This window comes from Gorilla gorilla, chromosome 9 (assembly GCF_029281585.2).
Source record: "Gorilla gorilla gorilla isolate KB3781 chromosome 9, NHGRI_mGorGor1-v2.1_pri, whole genome shotgun sequence".
In the NCBI taxonomy this organism is placed as follows: Eukaryota; Metazoa; Chordata; class Mammalia; order Primates; family Hominidae; genus Gorilla; species Gorilla gorilla.
The window spans coordinates 7,733,961-7,750,911 of NC_073233.2; the positions used below are offsets into that span (position 1 = coordinate 7,733,961).

General features: G+C 57.4%; 1 protein-coding gene across 3 annotated transcripts in view; it reads right to left on the reverse strand.

The window, feature by feature from the left end:
- Positions 1 to 2,826: 2,826 nt before the first annotated feature.
- TOLLIP (toll interacting protein) overlaps positions 2,827 to 16,951 on the reverse strand; it is a 34,315-nt gene continuing 20,190 nt past the window's right edge. For all 3 annotated transcript variants that reach the window (XM_031015799.2, XM_055355790.2, XM_055355791.1), the window contains exons 4-6: positions 16,619 to 16,771; positions 14,176 to 14,266; positions 2,827 to 5,717 (exon numbers count right to left, since the gene is read on the reverse strand). In XM_031015799.2, coding sequence (XP_030871659.2) covers positions 5,503 to 5,717; positions 14,176 to 14,266; positions 16,619 to 16,771 — 459 coding nt within the window. In that variant the 3' untranslated portion in view covers positions 2,827 to 5,502. The remainder of the gene's footprint in view (positions 5,718 to 14,175; positions 14,267 to 16,618; positions 16,772 to 16,951) is intronic.

Genomic DNA, 16,951 nt, shown 5'->3' on the forward strand with positions numbered 1-16,951 from the left:
GCACCTGCAGGCCTTCCTTTTCTGTTCCCTACCTGGCACTTTCTGTTTCGAGTAAAACTTGGTATCAAGGTTTTGCTCCCAAAAACGTTTTTCTGCAGAAATCTACAGTTCAAAGAGACGCTTTGAACACTGTTTTCAAAACTAAAATCCAAGAAAAGTGTCCGCCCTTTGCTCAGCGGCAGGAACCAGGCTGAGAGGGCTCTTCTCCACTCCAGCTGGGAAGGAGGGATCTGGGAGCCGCGTTTGGGACCCCCCCCAAGCCTGGGGCACCCTGCTGGTGCTGTGGTTCCCTTTACTCTCGGAGGCCCCGGGGGCGGGGACCAGAGGACCTCGTTCATTTCAGCACTTCCTGGGGCCACCGCGCAGGGCTGAGCCTCCCACCCACACAGAGCACGTCCAGGGGGGTGCGGGGCGCAGGAGGGGCCGCGGCAAAGGCCCCAGAGGACACGCGGGGCCCGGGCCACCCCCTGCAGGGTCTCTGCCCGTTTCTCCAACCAAGGGTCGCTGGGACGTTTGGGATGCACCGCGGTCTGACTGGGTCCCAGGCCGCCTTCCGCTGGGAGGGAGCAGGACCCCGCCTCGCAGCCCCTTCCCACCCCCGCAGCGGGTCCCCAGGACCGGCCCTGCTCCTCTCACCGGCACCTGCGGCGCCCCGGCCTCCAGCACCCCAGGGTGGGCGCTTCCCGCGTCTGGGTGGGGAGGCGAGGCGGGCCCTAGAACCCCCCCGCCCCCGCCCTGTGCCCCCAGTCCCCTGCCCTGCGCCCCCCCCACCCCACGCCCTGGAACCCCCCGCCCTGCGGCCCCTGCCCCGCGCCCTGGAACCCTCCGCCCCTCCCCAATCTCATCCCCCAGCGAGGGCCTGGGATGCTGCAGCAGGGTGGAGGGAAAGAGAAGTCGTCTCTTTCGGAGCCAGGTAACCATGGAAACCTCGAGAAGGCTGGAAACCCCCGGAGTTCAGGGACCCGCAGGCGGCGCAGCTGCGAGGCCAACAGGCGGCCAGCGACCCCCTCACCCCTCAGCGCAGCGGCCCCCGGGGGGTCCGCACGATGGATGCGCGCGTGGGAAGCTACTTTCCCCGAGTTCATTAAATGAGCTCTGAACAAGCTTATCCGGAAGAAGTTCCTTGGTAAGTCCCAACACGAACAGCCAGGAAGCCTCTAGAGGGAGAAGCCGGGCGCGGGCCAGCCCTGCGGGGATGCAGGAGGAGAGGGTGCCGGGAAGGCCAGGCCGGGCCCAGGGATCCGGGGGCTGCGAACCCGCCACACAGTGAGGGTCGGTCCATCCTGCGCAGCGGGCCCGGTGCCTCCAGTGGGGTCCGTGATGAAGGGCAAAAAAAAAAAAAAAAAAAAAAAAAGGAAAATACGTGAGAGAAGAGCCTTTCAAACCTGAATGTGGAAAAACTTTCCTAATGATAAACAGAAATCCAGGAACGATAAGGAAAAAGATGAACACGTGACAACATTAAAAAAAAATTTTACACGGGACAAAATCATTAGCAACATAAAGAAACAAATGATAAAGCGGGGAAAGAACGTGCAGCGCATATCGCGGAGTTACCGTCTGTAACGTGGAAAGAGCTGAGGAGACAAAAGAAAAAGGCAGCCCCACGGGAAACACGGGCCTGGAATGCAAGGCTGAGCTCAACCTCGCTCCTAAAAAAAGAAATCCTGACTGGGCGCGGTGGCTCACGCCTGGAATCCCAGCACTTTGGGAGGCCAAGGCGGGCGGATCACGAGGTCAGGAGATCGAGACCATCCTGGCTAACATGGTGAAACCCCGTCTCTACTAAAAATACAAAAAAATCAGCCAGGCGTGGTGGCGGGCGCCTGTAGTCCCAGCTACTCGGGAGGCTGAGGCAGGAGAATGGCGTGAACCCGGGAGGCGGAGCTTGCAGTGAGCCGAGATCGCGCCACTGCACTCCAGCCTGGGTGACAGAGCCAGACTCTGTCTCAACAAAAAAATAAATAAATAAATAAAATTAAAAAATAAAAATACAAAAAATAAAAAATAAAGAGATCCTAACTGCAGCTGCACCAAGACAGCACTGGGACGGAGAGGCCAGCCCAGTGATGGGGACGCCCAGTGATGGGGACGCCCGGCGATGGGGACAGGGCACCAGGAAGCAGGTTGGGATTTGGGCAGGGGAGGCGGGTCCATCTTTGCTCAGGAGTCCCACGCCCAGGGGTCTTTTCCACAGAAGAACTGATGCCATCAGTCATAGCCACAGAGGTAACGGCTGGAAGTTTGCTGTGGAGTCAACACTGCAGAAAGGCCACATTCAGGTGGAGGCAGGGAACCAGCAGGCATGCCTCGGGGGTTGGGCAGCAGAGAGGGGGCAGACACCCCACCGTGTCCATGGACGCTCCAGCAATGCGTCCGTGCCCGGGTGCCAGGGTGGCTCGGGGTCTCTAGAGTGCTGCTCACATTTATGGGTGCTTTGCTCCCTAAGCATGAGCCAGTCATCACTAAGGGCTCAGACTCCTGAGATGGGGGTGCCATGGTCCCAGTGCGCTCTCTCAGAACGGGGTCGTGTTCCACGCTCACTCCCAGATGGAAATGGCCTGGAAATGAAAAGGCACCACAGAACCACCCAGTGGGGAGAGGGTGCCTGGGCTGGAAGAGCAGACCCACGCCCACTGCCACTGTTGAGGGAGGAGCACCCGGGACTTCCCTCCTCTAATTCAATGTGGGAAACAAAGGCCAGGCTTGGTCTGAAGGTGTAAGGTTCCTGCTCCCAGTCTGCTGACGAGTGAACTCTGATTCTGACTGATTCGTTACTCCTGCGTATTGTGAATTAAGTTAAAAAATACTCGGGAACAAACATGGTAAACCTTCCCTTAAAGGACTTTATTTCTCTATTTTTATATGGATCATTTAAATTAGAAGACTAAAAAGTAAAAATATATTTTACAATCAAAGAAAAATCTGGACAATGGACCCCAGTAAAATAATCAGAAGCGCACGTTCTGAGACCACTCCTGCTGGCACCCTGCAGGGCAGCGCCCAGGGAGCATCTGCAGAGGGGAGAGGAGAGGAGGGGGAGCCTCCGGCGACCTGTCTTCTATCTCCGGAGCCCCGCCTGAGGCTCCGAGATGGCACAGTCAGGCTGTCCTTAGTGACCGCTGCCACGGAGCTGGCGATCGGCCTGCATCTTCAAACCCAGGAGCAGGAGCAGCAGAGGCCTGGCAAGGCCTGGGCCCTCAGACACCAGGGGCCTAAACCCAGCTCCCAAACCCACTGCAGCCTCCCCTTGTGAGCTGGCAGACAAGCATGTCCTTCTGAGTGTGAGGACCTCATCCACACCTGACACAGGCAGGGGCGGGGGCGGGGGAGGGTGGGGGTTGTGAACCAGCTAATTCTGGGGACCGCTCGGAGGGGCTCAGCAAGCTGCTTCTACAGTAAGCCACTTCTACAGTAAGCCTTCAAACAGGAAATAAAGCATAAAATGAAGGAAAGAAGAATCTTATTTAATTAAAGGCCTTACAAAATGTGATTTGTCTATTAAAAAAATAAAGCGCTCGTGAAAAAGAAAACTAAGAGATGGCGGCAAGCGTGGTCATCGGCAAAGGGTTGCTCTCCCTCCAGCGAGGCTGGCCCCCACTGTGTGGGTCCCTTGGGCCCCACACGGGCTGCTCAGGGGCTGGCAGCAGGGGCCATGTCCTCTCCAGGAGACACCCACAGAGCCACATGTGCACGCGTGTGGCAGTCTCACTGCAGCCCAGCAACGCGAAGGCAGAAACCGGTGCTGGTGGCCACACCTGGGCGCCTGGACGCTGAAGCCCCCAGCACAGTGAGGCCTCTGAGTGTGGCTGGTGGTCCGTCCTGGGTTAGAGTTGTTAATATCACGGAACATACCATCTAGAACGTTCCAGTCCCGCCTGACACCTTCATTCCCAATGGAGAAGAAATCTACACAGGCGTTAAGACCAGGCCATCTGAGACAGGGAATCCCAGGGTCCCCTCCATCTGAGTGGTCGGCGTCTGCTGAACAAATACCATGTCTTTCTTCTTCAAAGGATCAAAGGCCTTTAGGACCCACGGCTGAAGAAGGCGCCTGCTGCCAGCATGTCCCTCCCCCACGGCCACCACACACTTCAAGTTTACAAAAATAAATATTTATCAACAGTATATTTGACAAAAACCACCCCCAATCGGTGGCAGAAAGCAGTATTTTCTAGCTGGCACTGAAACTTAACCTATTTTTTTGAGGGAGAAAAAGACTAAAATGTAAGCACTAACTTCCTCCTTCTGCATCTTCCACAGAAGACCCACTTGTGGGCATTCTCTTTCTGTCCGTCATCAGTGGGTTTACATCCGAAGGCTGGCGGCAAGACACTTGAACCACAAACACCAGACATGCAGGTGTCTCAATGGCATGCAGATTATTTAAAGTGCATCACTTGTGAGAAGCTTCTCAAATTTCTGACTTTCATAACCAGGTGTCACCTAAAATCTGTCCTGTGAACCAAGATGCTGCACGTGGCGCCCAGGCGGTCAGAGGTAAGCGAGCGCCTCCCGCCTCACAAAGCTTTTACAGGGCCACGCTCGCCAGGCTTTCCTCGCCCACACTGAACCCAGGTCCTGGGCACAGCAGCTCCCAAGCTGTCAGCAGTCGGCTGGCAGTGCCACCACACCCTCTCAGAATCATGCACAGTGCTGCCTCTATCACCTCCCACCCCAGCCTCGCAAGGCCTGTTGAGAAGAGAAGCTCCCTGGGAGGACACCCACGGAGCTGGCACGAGCGCAGCAGGAGAGACGGACGGCAGCCTCCGGCGAGCGAAGGACCCGGCTTCAGATGCCCGCTGGCTGGCAATCAGGCAGAGCCTGGCCAACCGTGCCAGGCCCCCTTCCTCACTCCAGGTGTGGGTTCATTCTGCCTTCAGGCCGGAGTCTGTCACAAGGCTGGCTGGACAGTGGCCAGGTGAGCCAGGCCAGAGGCCGGCCCCACACCATCCACAGGAAGCTGCTCAGCTCACCAGACCCAAGCCCTGGGCAGGGGCCAGGCTCACAGCAAAGCGCGTTAGGGCAAGGGCGTGAGTTTCCGTCTGGGAAGTTCTAAAAAAAACCCACAAATCAGTGTGAGGGATTGTGTGTGCCTTAAATCAACAGCTCTATTCCAATTACATCACATCACAGAATGCCACGAATGGAATCGGAAGGCGCTCCACCACCTCCAACACCCTGGCAGAAGCAGCTGCTCTCTACAGCAAGAGCATTTTCCAGAACGGCATGAGAAGGAGAGACGCACGTCCCAGGGACAGGAGAGCGCGCTGAGACCTCCCAGCACGAGATGGGAGGGGAGCCCCCGCCCCGTCCTGGACCGCCAGGAACCGAAAACCCACATGCACCCAAGAACAGGTGTGGACGGGGCGGCACAGACGTCCACGGGAGGGGGCGACACGGGTGCTCTTTCACGGGAATCTTGTTGGGACAGCATTCCTTGGGGAGCGCCAGGTTGGCGTGTCCAAAGAGCGGGGGCGAAACGGCATCCAGGCAGAGGCTCTACGGCTCCTCCCCCATCTGCAGGAGGGAGTTGATGGCGGCATCCTTGTTCCCTCGCTGGGCTTCCAGCACGGAGCGGATCACCTCCTGGTCCATGTTGGGGAACATGTCCTGGATGGCTTTCAGGTCCTCCTCGCTACAGCGGGGCTGGGCGTTCACGGCGGCCGGGGGCAGGGCCACGGGCACCATGCCGGGGCTACAGACAGCGGGCATCCCTGGAAGCAAAGATCAAGTTCGGTAAAAACGTCGGAAAGTTCCAGAAGTGCCACACTAGCTCCTGCTGAAGGAAGAAAACAACGCATCCCACCGGCCTCCCTGAGGAAGGGGCCACCTCGGGTCTCAGCAAACACCAGTCCCGCAAGACACCCTGGAAAGGTAAACCCCCAAACAGCAACCCCAGGCACAGCCACGGGGAAGGTGGGCAGGGCCCTCTGTGACGCCTCCTTCACTAACTCATCTTCCTTCCATATAAAAATCAAAGTTTGATCTTTCAAATCTCACCCGAGTCTGTTTTATAAACTAGCAGGCTGGGGGTGGTGTTTTGATCCCTTCAGAACTTGTGAATTTGCACTGCACACGCTCGTCTTCACTGACCAGTGGGCTCACAGAGTCCTCTGCATCTGGGGATGGACTACACGGAATGTCACGCCCGCTGATCCAAACACTGCACGGTCTGAGCCTCTTCCTTTATCAGGCATTCTAGAAGATGCTTTTGCAGCTTGGCAAGTGTGTCACTAAACTGTGTGCCGGTGGGGAACAATCACCACGGGCACTGAAGACCTCAGCAAAGCTGCAGCCGATGCCCAGAATGACAACCCCACACACACATACAAACTACACCAAGAAAATGCTCACAAAACTCAAACAAGTCGGTCAGCAGGTGCGGTGTACAGTGGACCCTCAGTGCACTGGGGCCACCGTCCAGGGTTCCTGGCATCTCCACCCCACAGCTACGCAGGCCCCTCGCCCCGTGTCTGATGCGGGAAGACACACTGAGATGCAATCTATCGAGCAGGAGACGCACGGCGGTTCAGCCACTGCAGCGCACACACCCCTGAAGGCATGGTGTGGCCGGACTTAAGACTCGCCTCCCAGCCTGGTGGCCGCTCCCTAAAACCACAAGCAGCCCTGAGCACAGGCAGCATGCGTGGGGCTCGGCGACCAGCGAGGCACAGAGCACAGGCAGCGTGCGCGGGGCTCGGCGACCAGTGAGGCACAGAGCTCCTCCTGCAGCAGCAGCTGCAGCAGTGCAAGGGTTCACCGCTCACCCGTTCATTCACCTTTAAAAGCACGAACCATCTCCCAGCTAGGATCACTGGAGCGCTAGAGCCCCAATCTTAGCATAGGACTTTTGTTCCTTTCTACACTCGGAGGATCCTAAAGGCAGCAGAAGCCACTTCAACCCCGGCCTGAACCAACACCAGCAACAAGGACCTGCAGGGGTGTAAATGGAGCGGACAGGGCTTGCCGCCAAGCCTCCAGCACCTGCTGCAAAGGCCAGGACTCCTCAGCAAGGAAGGCCGCCGCTTCCCGGCTCCTTCTAGGCCAGGCCGACTCTTCCTCCACACCCACCCCTGCCTCCTCTGCTTCTCGGCTCTCTCAGGGCCAGGCCCACCTTTCCTCCACACCCACACCTGCCTCTTGTCCTGGCCACTGGACACCTCACCTCACTGGGGAAGCATCATCCCCATGCTCGTCAGCCTTTCGGCAATGAGGGAAAATAAACCGAACCATGGCCAGGTGGGGACGTGGCCACCCTCACCACCCTTTCTTCTTCCTCAAACAAGACAAAGGCTTGGGCGCTGTCTGTCCTGGAGGGACCCCTGGGATCCCCGTGGCTTTTTGGGTGCCCCGGCTGGCAGGTGGGCAGGAACTTGGCCATCACCTGTCCCTGCCCATACAGCTCCCCACAGCATGGCAACAAGAGGAATGGGGCTCGGCCATCACCTGTCCCTGCCCACACAGCTCCCAACAGCGTGGGAACATGAGGAACGGAGGCACCGCGCTCCCTCTCTCTCCAGCCTTTACCAGTCTGATGGGGAAGGGACGGGAGGGGAACTGCTGCAAAATCGACGACGGTGACTGTGACGCTGCGACGTCACGGCCTGGGGTGCCCCGAGAAAACTGCTCTGCTGACAATGAGGGGATGTGGCGCCGACTGGCCCTCAAGTGAATCCCAACAGCACGGCCCCAACACACTCACTTGGGGAGCAGGCACCCCCAGGGGAAGAGGTGAGTGCTTCCACGGTGTGGGCTGAGGGGCAGTGGCCTGGCTCACTCCCCTCCTTCCTGCAGGGCAGAGGCCATGTGCCTGGCCTGAGCCGGCCCATCCTGGTTACCAAGCGTGGATGTGTCCATCAAGCCCTCCGGGAACGGTGAGCGTATGTGTCAAGGCTGCCTGGGGACTTCAGGAGGACAGACCAGGAGCTCTGGGGCCTGGCGGAGAGCAAAGTCCCCAAAATGTGGGCAGAGAGGACGCCACGGGAGCCCGGGGCAGCCCAGACCCCACCTGTAGCGGCCCTGGGAGGAGTGATGGGCGGCTTTGCTGTGTCCCTGCCATCTGCCGCGCTCAGCCCCACCAGCCACCTGCACCCACGCGGACGGATGTGCAGCACAGGACAGGCCCCACCTCACGTTCTTCACGCCGCGTGAATCTGCTGTCATATCCTGGCAAAATCAAATTCTGTACTGACAAACACGAGGGTACCCAGGAAAACCAAAACCTGTCCCTTTTCCATTCAGGAAAAATTGCTCCGAGAAGGCCCTGACCTCAGACCATGCAGCATGGTAAGTCCCGGCCACCGGTGGGCAGGGGAGCATCGGCCCTGCTCAGGCTGAAGGCATGTGGCCCTGGGCCCCAGACGTCTCGCACGACAGTGGAAAGACATCCAAAGAGCAGGTGGGGACGACCGTCCAGCTCAGAGACTGTTCCGGAACTCCCAAGGCTTGTTGCTGCTTCTCACTCCACAGAGCGTTATCACAAAGAAGAAAACCTACGTGATTCTTTGTTTCAAAGCGACCAAGTTAGCGGGTTAATAAACACAACAGCAGAGAGTTCCATGTGACAGTTTGTCTCAGAAACTTTTAAGCATCCAATTCTCATTTTGAATGGAACCATTTCGTATTTTAAATGGCATGTGCTGCTCAGCTGCAAACTCCCTATTCGCTGGAATTCCACGTGCGAGGGGAAGCATGCCTGGGCCGCTGGGTGAGCCCTTGGCTGGCCCTCTCTGGAACTCACAGGCGCTGCAAACGCCGGCTGCTCCCGTGTGTTGTGCCACCGCGTGCATGTTCTCTATGGGCCTCCCCCTTGTCCATCCCAGCAGCGGCGTCCACCTGCATGTTTTGTCTTCATACTTTGTGGACGGGCATTCATGTCCCGGTCTGGTCGGCTCCACAGAAACCAGTGGGGGTTGTGTCCACAGAGACGCAGGCCAGGATGACGGGAGGGACTGCGCCGTTGAGGACGTGGGGGCAGCAGAGAAAAGAGAAAAGCACTCCAGGCCCATGTGAAATGGAGGTGCATGAGGGAACAGATGGAAACAGCATCAACGGGCAGCTGCAGCCACGGTGAGCACAGAATGAGCTGATGCACACCCTGGTGCTGCCTATGCAGGCCAGGCTGGGGAGGCGCTGGACACCCCACTTTCCACGCCGATTCTCCTCCCACCACCAAGCAGAAGGAGGTGGAAAGCAATAGGAGGAGGGAAAGCGAGGAGGGCCCCAGAGGACAGCGCGGCCGGCACCACCTTCCACCTCAGCGCCTGTCAGTCTCGTGGGGACCCTCAGGGCAGACCCCTGGCAGTGGCTGCAGCCTGAGTGCCCCTCTGTGCCAGGGACAGCTGGAGGGACAGTGCAGGCAGGGCTGAGGCCCAGTGGCGCCCGCGCTGGTCTCTCACGCACGAAGAACGCATGGGAAATTGAGCAGTTGGCTGCTGTTGCCAGCCTGGCGGAGAGTCTCTGTCCGCTCTGCAGCTCCGTGGAAGAGAACGTGCTTCATGAGGCCACGCGGTCTCCAGATGCTTCACGCCTAGATGTTTCCTTAAAATTGAGGCTAAAAAACCCCCTATAACCACATGATGCGTACCACGAATTATTTGAAATCTGTAAAGTATCTAATTTGGTAATCAAAATAATACTTCGTTTAAAAAAATCAAAACTTAAAACTGTTCTCTTTGGGCCATGATCATGGCGTAAAAGCTTTAATAATCAAGCTGTGCTTTGTGTTCCAGCCTCCCTTCCTCACTGATGTGGTCACACTTTATTTTTGTGAAGGAGACAGTCTGACCTCAGCGCCCCGGCTTCTGAGTTGCTTTGTGGGGGACTCTGGTTTTTCACTGAGGAAAGTGGACGGTCCTCATGAGGGCTCAGCCAGCATTCAGCCCTCAGTCTCCAGCGTGCACTCTCCATAGAGGTGGCAGCTGGGCTCAGACAACACGGGAGGCTCTCGGGGCCTGAGCCCACCTAATGTGCACAGTGAGCCCCCGAGACCTGCACCCTGTGCAGGGGTCTCTGGGCAGCGATCAGCAGGCGACAGCTGAATGAACGAGCGGCTGAAGGGGCTGGCGACAAGCAGGGCCCTAAGAAGCCGGGCTCTCCTTTCCTGGCCCACTCCGGCAGCCCCGTCTCACCAGAGGGCTTGGCCAGGCCGCCCTGCGTGCACACAGGCCCGAAGCCACGCAGCCAGCACCGCGTAGCCAGGCAGAGCACACGGCACAGGCTTCTCCACTATGGGAGTCATAAACACTTGAAACTGTGGGCGACACACACGCTCTGGCCAAGATGCACTTTGAGATTCCACTTCTGAGAAGAAAACCCTGGTGTGACTCCACCATGCTTGCCTAGTCAGCCCGAGACGCCCTGAGCACGCAGCCGCCAGCCTCTCCAAGGTCTCCGCAGACTTCGCCCTTCAGCTGGCAGTGGCTGCCGGGAGGATGGGCTGTGATCACAGGTACTCAGAAGAAAATTAGGGCATCAGCTTCCAGTGAAGAAGGGTGCCTTATTCACACTCTACAGTACTGTTAGATAATTAAAAAATACTTCAAAGGCTTCTAAAAGCAATGCTCTCCTAATGGGAACCAGGGCTCCTGGGAGAAACAGCTAACGCCAGGGCTAAGGCCGGAAATGCAGAGAGCCTGGGGCTTCCTGCAGTGCCAGGAAGCAGGGAGGGGCCCAGAGAAGGATCAGAGGAGGCCAAAGAACAAAGATCCCGCCTGAGGGGGCTCCCTCTGGCCAAATCTGGAATAATTTGAGTGAAAAAATAACATTCATAAGGGATTCTGACCCAAGGAAAAAAATAGGAAATTGTTTAGGAGAAATACCTAATGTTAAATGACGAGTCAATGGGTCCAGCACACCAACATGGCACACGGATACATATGTAACAAACCTGCACATTGTGCACATGTACCCTAAAACTTAAAAGTATAATTAAAATAAATAAATAAATAAAATAGGAAATTGTTTAGGAGATATACCTAATGCTAAATGAGTTAATGGGTGCAGCATACCAACATGGCACATGGATACATATGTAACAAACCTGCACGTTGCGCACATGTACCCTAAAACTTAAAATATAATTAAAATAAATAAATAAATAAAATAGGAAATTGTAAATCCACATTGCTGGGGAAGTCGGATAAACTCAGGGGCTGACAAGGGCGGGATCTTCACGTGGTCCTGGGGTGCCTCCCACACAGGACATATTTTAGTTCCCGGGGAGCAGCCAGGCAGAGCCCGCCGTGAGGGACGAGCAAGTCACACCACTAGCCCTGCACTGGGTAAACCTGCACTGGGCAAACCTGCGCTGGGTGGAATCTGCGGTGGTGGCATCTGCCTGGGTAAGATGCGGGGGCCCTGCCAGCAGCCCCAGGGAAACTCAGCCCTACCCTGCAAGGCCACACGTCAGCAGCCCCACCAGGTCCCTGACCAGAACACACCCTAGGAGCAAGATGGGGACTCCTCCAGGCCAAGGGAGGCAAGGCCATGGAGGGCCAGTGACCCCGGCCTGGATGTTGCGGACTCAGACGGGCTCCAAGCAGGGTACAGCCCCAATGCGTCAGTGTCAGCTTCATCTAGATGGCCGTCCTGTGCCAGGGACGCCCCTGCTTATTGGAAACGCATGCCTGGGCATGGGGCTGGGGGCTCCGGTGGGGCGTCAGGTGGACGAGTCCTCACGGGCTCTGCCAGATGTCCCTGCATCTCCCTGGGAACTTTTCTATGAAGTGCGGGGCTGTTTCAAAATTTACAATGTCTATCAAAAGAAAATTTCAAAGTTTGTCTAGCTTTTCCTAAAATAAACGTTTTAGAGCAAACTTGAAAGGCATCTACAAAGAGAATTAGGGATAGGAACCAGAAAGAGGTAAGTCAATCAATGTTATCTGTCATCTGAATGCTCTTTCAGCCAGATACACCCCGGCGCTGTATCCAGTTGATGGAACTGCACCCCACAAAAAGACAGCCACAGAGCGCCCGGCCCAGAAGTTGGAGGAGACGGGGAGGATCCTCCTCACAGCCTTGGCGAGTGAGTGGCCCTGCCTACCGGGGCTTGGACTTCCAGCCTCAGGCAGCCGGAGGGCCTGGGTCTCTGTTCTTTCAGGTTGGCCATCGGCCTCCAACTCAGGACAACCAGACAGAACTTCACTAGCCCCATGAACTGCACACCACAGAAGGCACTTTGACCCCACGACGGCAGCTCTGGGCTGTCCCAGTTACAAATCAGAACCTCCAGGAGCCACTCTGGGGGGCAGCCAGGGCGCATCAGGGCCCCCAGGGCAGCAGAGCTCCCCTGGCCAGGGTCTAGGCTCAGGAACAGCTGCGGGGCTCCCATGCTCGTCCCCGTTTCTCTGCCAAGGTGCTGGCTCTTCCGCTTACCCAGATGCCCGCCCTCCTCTAACTCTGAACGCCTCAAGGCTGCTGCTGCATTTCTGGCTCACCTGTGGTCACCTCCTATGAAGCATTCTTTCCTCGGTGACGGGGCGCAGGTGCTGCCTCTGCTGGGCTGGTGGTTTTCTTTTTTTTTTTTGAGATGGAGTCTTGCTCTGTCGCCCAGGCTGGAGTGCAGTGGCGCAATCTCGGCTCACTGCAAGCTCCACCTCCTGGGTTCACACCATTCTCCTGCCTCAGCCTCCTGAGCAGCTGGGACTACAGGCGCCCACCACCGTGCCCGGCTAATTTGTTTGTATTTTTAGTAGAGACGGGGTTTCACCGTGTTGGCCAGGATGGTCTTGATCTCCTGACCTCACAATCCGCCCACCTCGGCCTCCCAAGGTGCTGGGATTAGAGGCGTGAGCCCCTGCGCCCGGCCCCCGCGCCCAGCCCCGGGCTGGTGGTTTTCTAAGACACTGGACACCACAGAGGCCCTCTCAGACACACGCTCTGCTCTTTCCTCTGGAGAAAGGCAGCCCTGGCACCTGCGCGGGCGGCTTCACATGGAAACAGAGTCTATAATGTGAGCAAGTGAGGGCGAGGCCATGCTGTTCTCACAGGCAGTTTTGTCCGAGAATGTCCTGAATACCAGTGGACAGCCCGGAGTCTCCCAGTGCCGTCTCCTCCTTCCCATCGTCAGGGCTGGGTTTCAGGCCACATCAGGTGGGTCTAGGGCGAGGTCCCGACTCCCAAGGTGGCCTTTCTGCATCTGTGCGGGATGCTGGCGGGACTGGGGTGCTGACCAGGCCTCTCCACTCCAGTTGGGCTGGACACCAGCACTGGCCTCACAGCACTCTCGCCTGCCGGCAGCTCTGTCCCGCCCCAACCCCAAAGCAGCCCCTGAGCACAAGCAGCCGGGGCCTCACGCAGCCCCGAGACCCTCCCCCAACACCACCTCCCCCAACACCACCACGCATCCCCAGCGCCCTGCCCGCAACTTGGCCACTTCCATGGCCTGGGCTTCTGGCCTCCACCCTCCGTGCAGAGGGACCACTGCTCTGCCTGGACACCAGCTCCCCAGAACGAGAGAGGCCACCTCAGGAGGAGAACCAGGGTGACCACAGGCTCCCCCCAAGCACCTCCTCTCAGGGGCTGCGGTCTCCCCGCCTGCTAAAGACGGCTGGGCCCATCCACGGTGGGGGCCGGTCTTGCACCAGCTGCTACCACAGTCACAGCTGGACCGAAAATGCAACAGCATGAAAAGCGACATCCCAGCTTGGTGTTGCTGCAGCCACAGGCTGCTCACTCATAACAGTGACACACGACAACAGACACAACGGCGCAGTAGAGAGCACGCATCACCCGACAGGAGCGTGAGGTTCGGACACAACGGCGCAGCGCAGGGCACGCGTCACCCAACAGGGGCGTGAGGTTCGGACACGATGGCACAGTGCAGAGCACACGTCACCTGACAGGGGCGTGAGGCTCTCCTGCACAGAGCTGGGCACAACGGGGTTTCAAAGCCACATTTCCACATCTCTGAAAATTTCAACTCACCTCATTTCTGCCAACAATTAGAAAAAAAAAAAACAATTCTATTTTCTAGATATGCAAACAAAATTCAAACGTAACCCTTGGCTCCCTGGCCTGAAAGGATCTGTGTGCGGTCAGCACGTCTGCAGGATTCTAGAATGGATGACGTCCCCACCCCGGCGCTCTAAGCCCCGTTCCCTCCTCCCGCACCTGCCCTAGGCCCTGGGGTTTCTACCAGGGGAGAGGCACCCAGGGAGGAAGCACACGCACCTGTGATGGGCACATAGCCAACGCCCTGCTGGTACACTGTTGGCATCAGGACCACGGGCTGGGGTGGCATCACCATGGCAGCTGGAAGCAGCTGAAACACAGTGGAGATGGTCCCGGGGTCAAGGAGGAACATCCACCCATCAGAACCTCGGGAATCGCCCTCCCCACAATTGCCCTCCCCACGCCAGCCCAGAATCACCCTCCCCATGCCAGCCCAGAATCACCCTCGCTACACCAGCCCTGAGCGCAGATGTGAGCCCTGAGTGCACAGGGGACGCCGGGGCCCGCTCCCACCCCTGCACCGCCTCCTCAAATCCAGGAGGTGACATGGCTTGGGCTTACAGATCCCCCCTCTAACTGGGATGTGACTGAGAGAGGATGGTGACAGGAGGGACATCCCAGTGTAGGTGTCGAGTCGGCCTGGGGGTAACCACACTGCACTGCTGTGGTGTCTGAGTGTGAAAGTGTCAACTTCACATAAGTCACTGCACTGCTGTCAACTCTGAGTTTAGTTCAAAACTGTCCACTGTGGATAAGTCACTGCACTGCTGTTGTCTCTGAGTTCAAAACTGTCCACTGTGGATAAGTCACTGCACTGCTGTCGTCTCTAAGTTTAGTTCAAAACTGTCCACTGCAGATAAGTCACTGCACTGCTGTTGTCTCTGAGTTCAAAACTGTCAACTGTGGATAAGTCACTGCACTGCTGTCGTCTCTGAGTTTAGTTCAAAACTGTCCACTGCAGATAAGTCACTGCACTGCTGTCTCCTGAGTTAAAAACTGTCAACTATGGATAAGTCACTGCACTGCTGTCATCTCTAAGTTTAGTTCAAAACTGTCCACTGCAGATAAGTCACTGCACTGCTGTCTCCTGAGTTCAAAACTGTCCACTGAGGATAAGTCACTGCACTGCTGTTATCTCTGAGTTCAAAACTGTCAACTGTAGATAAGTCACTGCACCACTCTCTCCTGAGTTCAAAACTGTCAACTGTGGATAAGTCACTGCACTGCTGTTGTCTCTGAGTTCAAAACTGTCCACTGTGGATAAGTCACTGCACTGCTGTCTCCTGAGTTCAAAACTGTCAACTGTGGATAAGTCACTGCACTGCTGTTGTCTCTGAGTTCGAAACTGTCCACTGTGGATAAGTCACTGCACTGCTGTCTCCTGAGTTCAAAACTGTCAACTGTGGATAAGTCACTGCACCGCTGTTGTCTCTGAGTTCGAAACTGTCCACTGTGGATAAGTCACTACACTGCTGTCTCCTGAGTTCAAAACTGTCAACTGCGGATAAGTCACTGCACCGCTGTCGTCTCTGAGTTCAAAACTGTCAGCTGCAGATAAGTCACTGCACCGCTGTCGTCTCTGAGTTCGAAACTGTCAACTGTAGGTAAAATCACTAGAGCGTTATGATGGTTCTGTGTTTGTTTGAAAGCGTCTGTTAAAGACGTGTCATGAGACATTTACACATGGTCACTCACGGCCGGGACATGCTTTAAAATATCCCAGCTTTAACAAAAAGGGGGTGGGAGGAGCCAAGATGGCCCAGAAAAGCAGCTCCCTGCTGCAGCCTCCCCGCGGCGGCCTCCCCGCCACACCCTCCCCGCGGCGGCCTCCCCGCCACGGCCTCCCCGCCGCGGCCTCCCCGCCGCACCCTCCCTGCTGCGGCCTCTCTGCTGCACCCTCTCTGCTGCACCCTCCCTGCTGCACCCTCTCTGCTGCACCCTCCCTGCTGCACCCTCTCTGCCATCACATCTGCCTGGCATTTCCCACAGCACCATTTTTCAGTAACAGCCTAAAAATCCTCTGGTTGATCATACAGACGAGATGGCAGGAGCTCTGCGTCTTGGAGCCTCTAACTGGCCCTCCTGATGCCCCCAGGAGCTGCAGGTGCCCTGAGGATGGAGATGGCTGGGAGCCAGGGTGCTGACGTGCTGGCCCCACAGCCAGGCCTCGACTTCCTGACCCCAAGCGCAGCAGCCCCCAGGCTTCCCCCACATCTCCAGAGATGCCCTGCCACACCACGGCCAATGCCTGCCCTGTGGGGAGGAGCCTGGTGTCCTGCAGGGCCCAGGGCTGTATCTCAGACCCTGGAGGGCTGCTCAGCTGGACCCTAAGAGCAGAGCTTGGAAGGGCTGTGGGGGGCCTCCGAGGACACAGGGGCCTGCAGTGGAGACCACCACAAAGGGTGGGCTCATCTTAGGTACACAAACAACCCCTATGCTGTTTCCCCAGACAGAGAACATGGGCAGGAGCAGTGGGCAGGGCAGCCCCTCTCTGCCACCAAACCACCCAGGGCCCCTGCCCTCTGTCCTCAGAACGTGAGCCCTGCTGTTTTATGGGCTCAGTGCCTCCAGGAAAGAGACGAGGGTGTCTGCGGGGCGGCGTAGCCCCGACGTGCTCCAACATACCCCAATGCGCCCCACCCCGCCCAGGCGTGCAGCTCACCGCGTAGGACATGACGAGGTTGATCATGCCCTCCTTGTCGTCCCCCTGCCTCCCGCTCAGGCTGTACCACTTGTCCTCCACCTTGCCCTGCCTCAGGGACTCCGGAATGGTGATGTGGGTCCAGGCAATGCGGTCGTCCATGGAGAAGGCTCTCTGCGGGAGACAAGAGGGAGAGGCCCCAGGCATCAGGGAAGGGGCCACCCTGCCCCTGCGGCCGCACCAGCGTGGGCCCGCCTCGAGTCCCCGTCTCATCTGTGGAACAGGGCTCCCACCTGCACCAACACCCCATCGATGAGACCCCTCGGGCAGCGCAGGCTTCATGATCGTTTATCA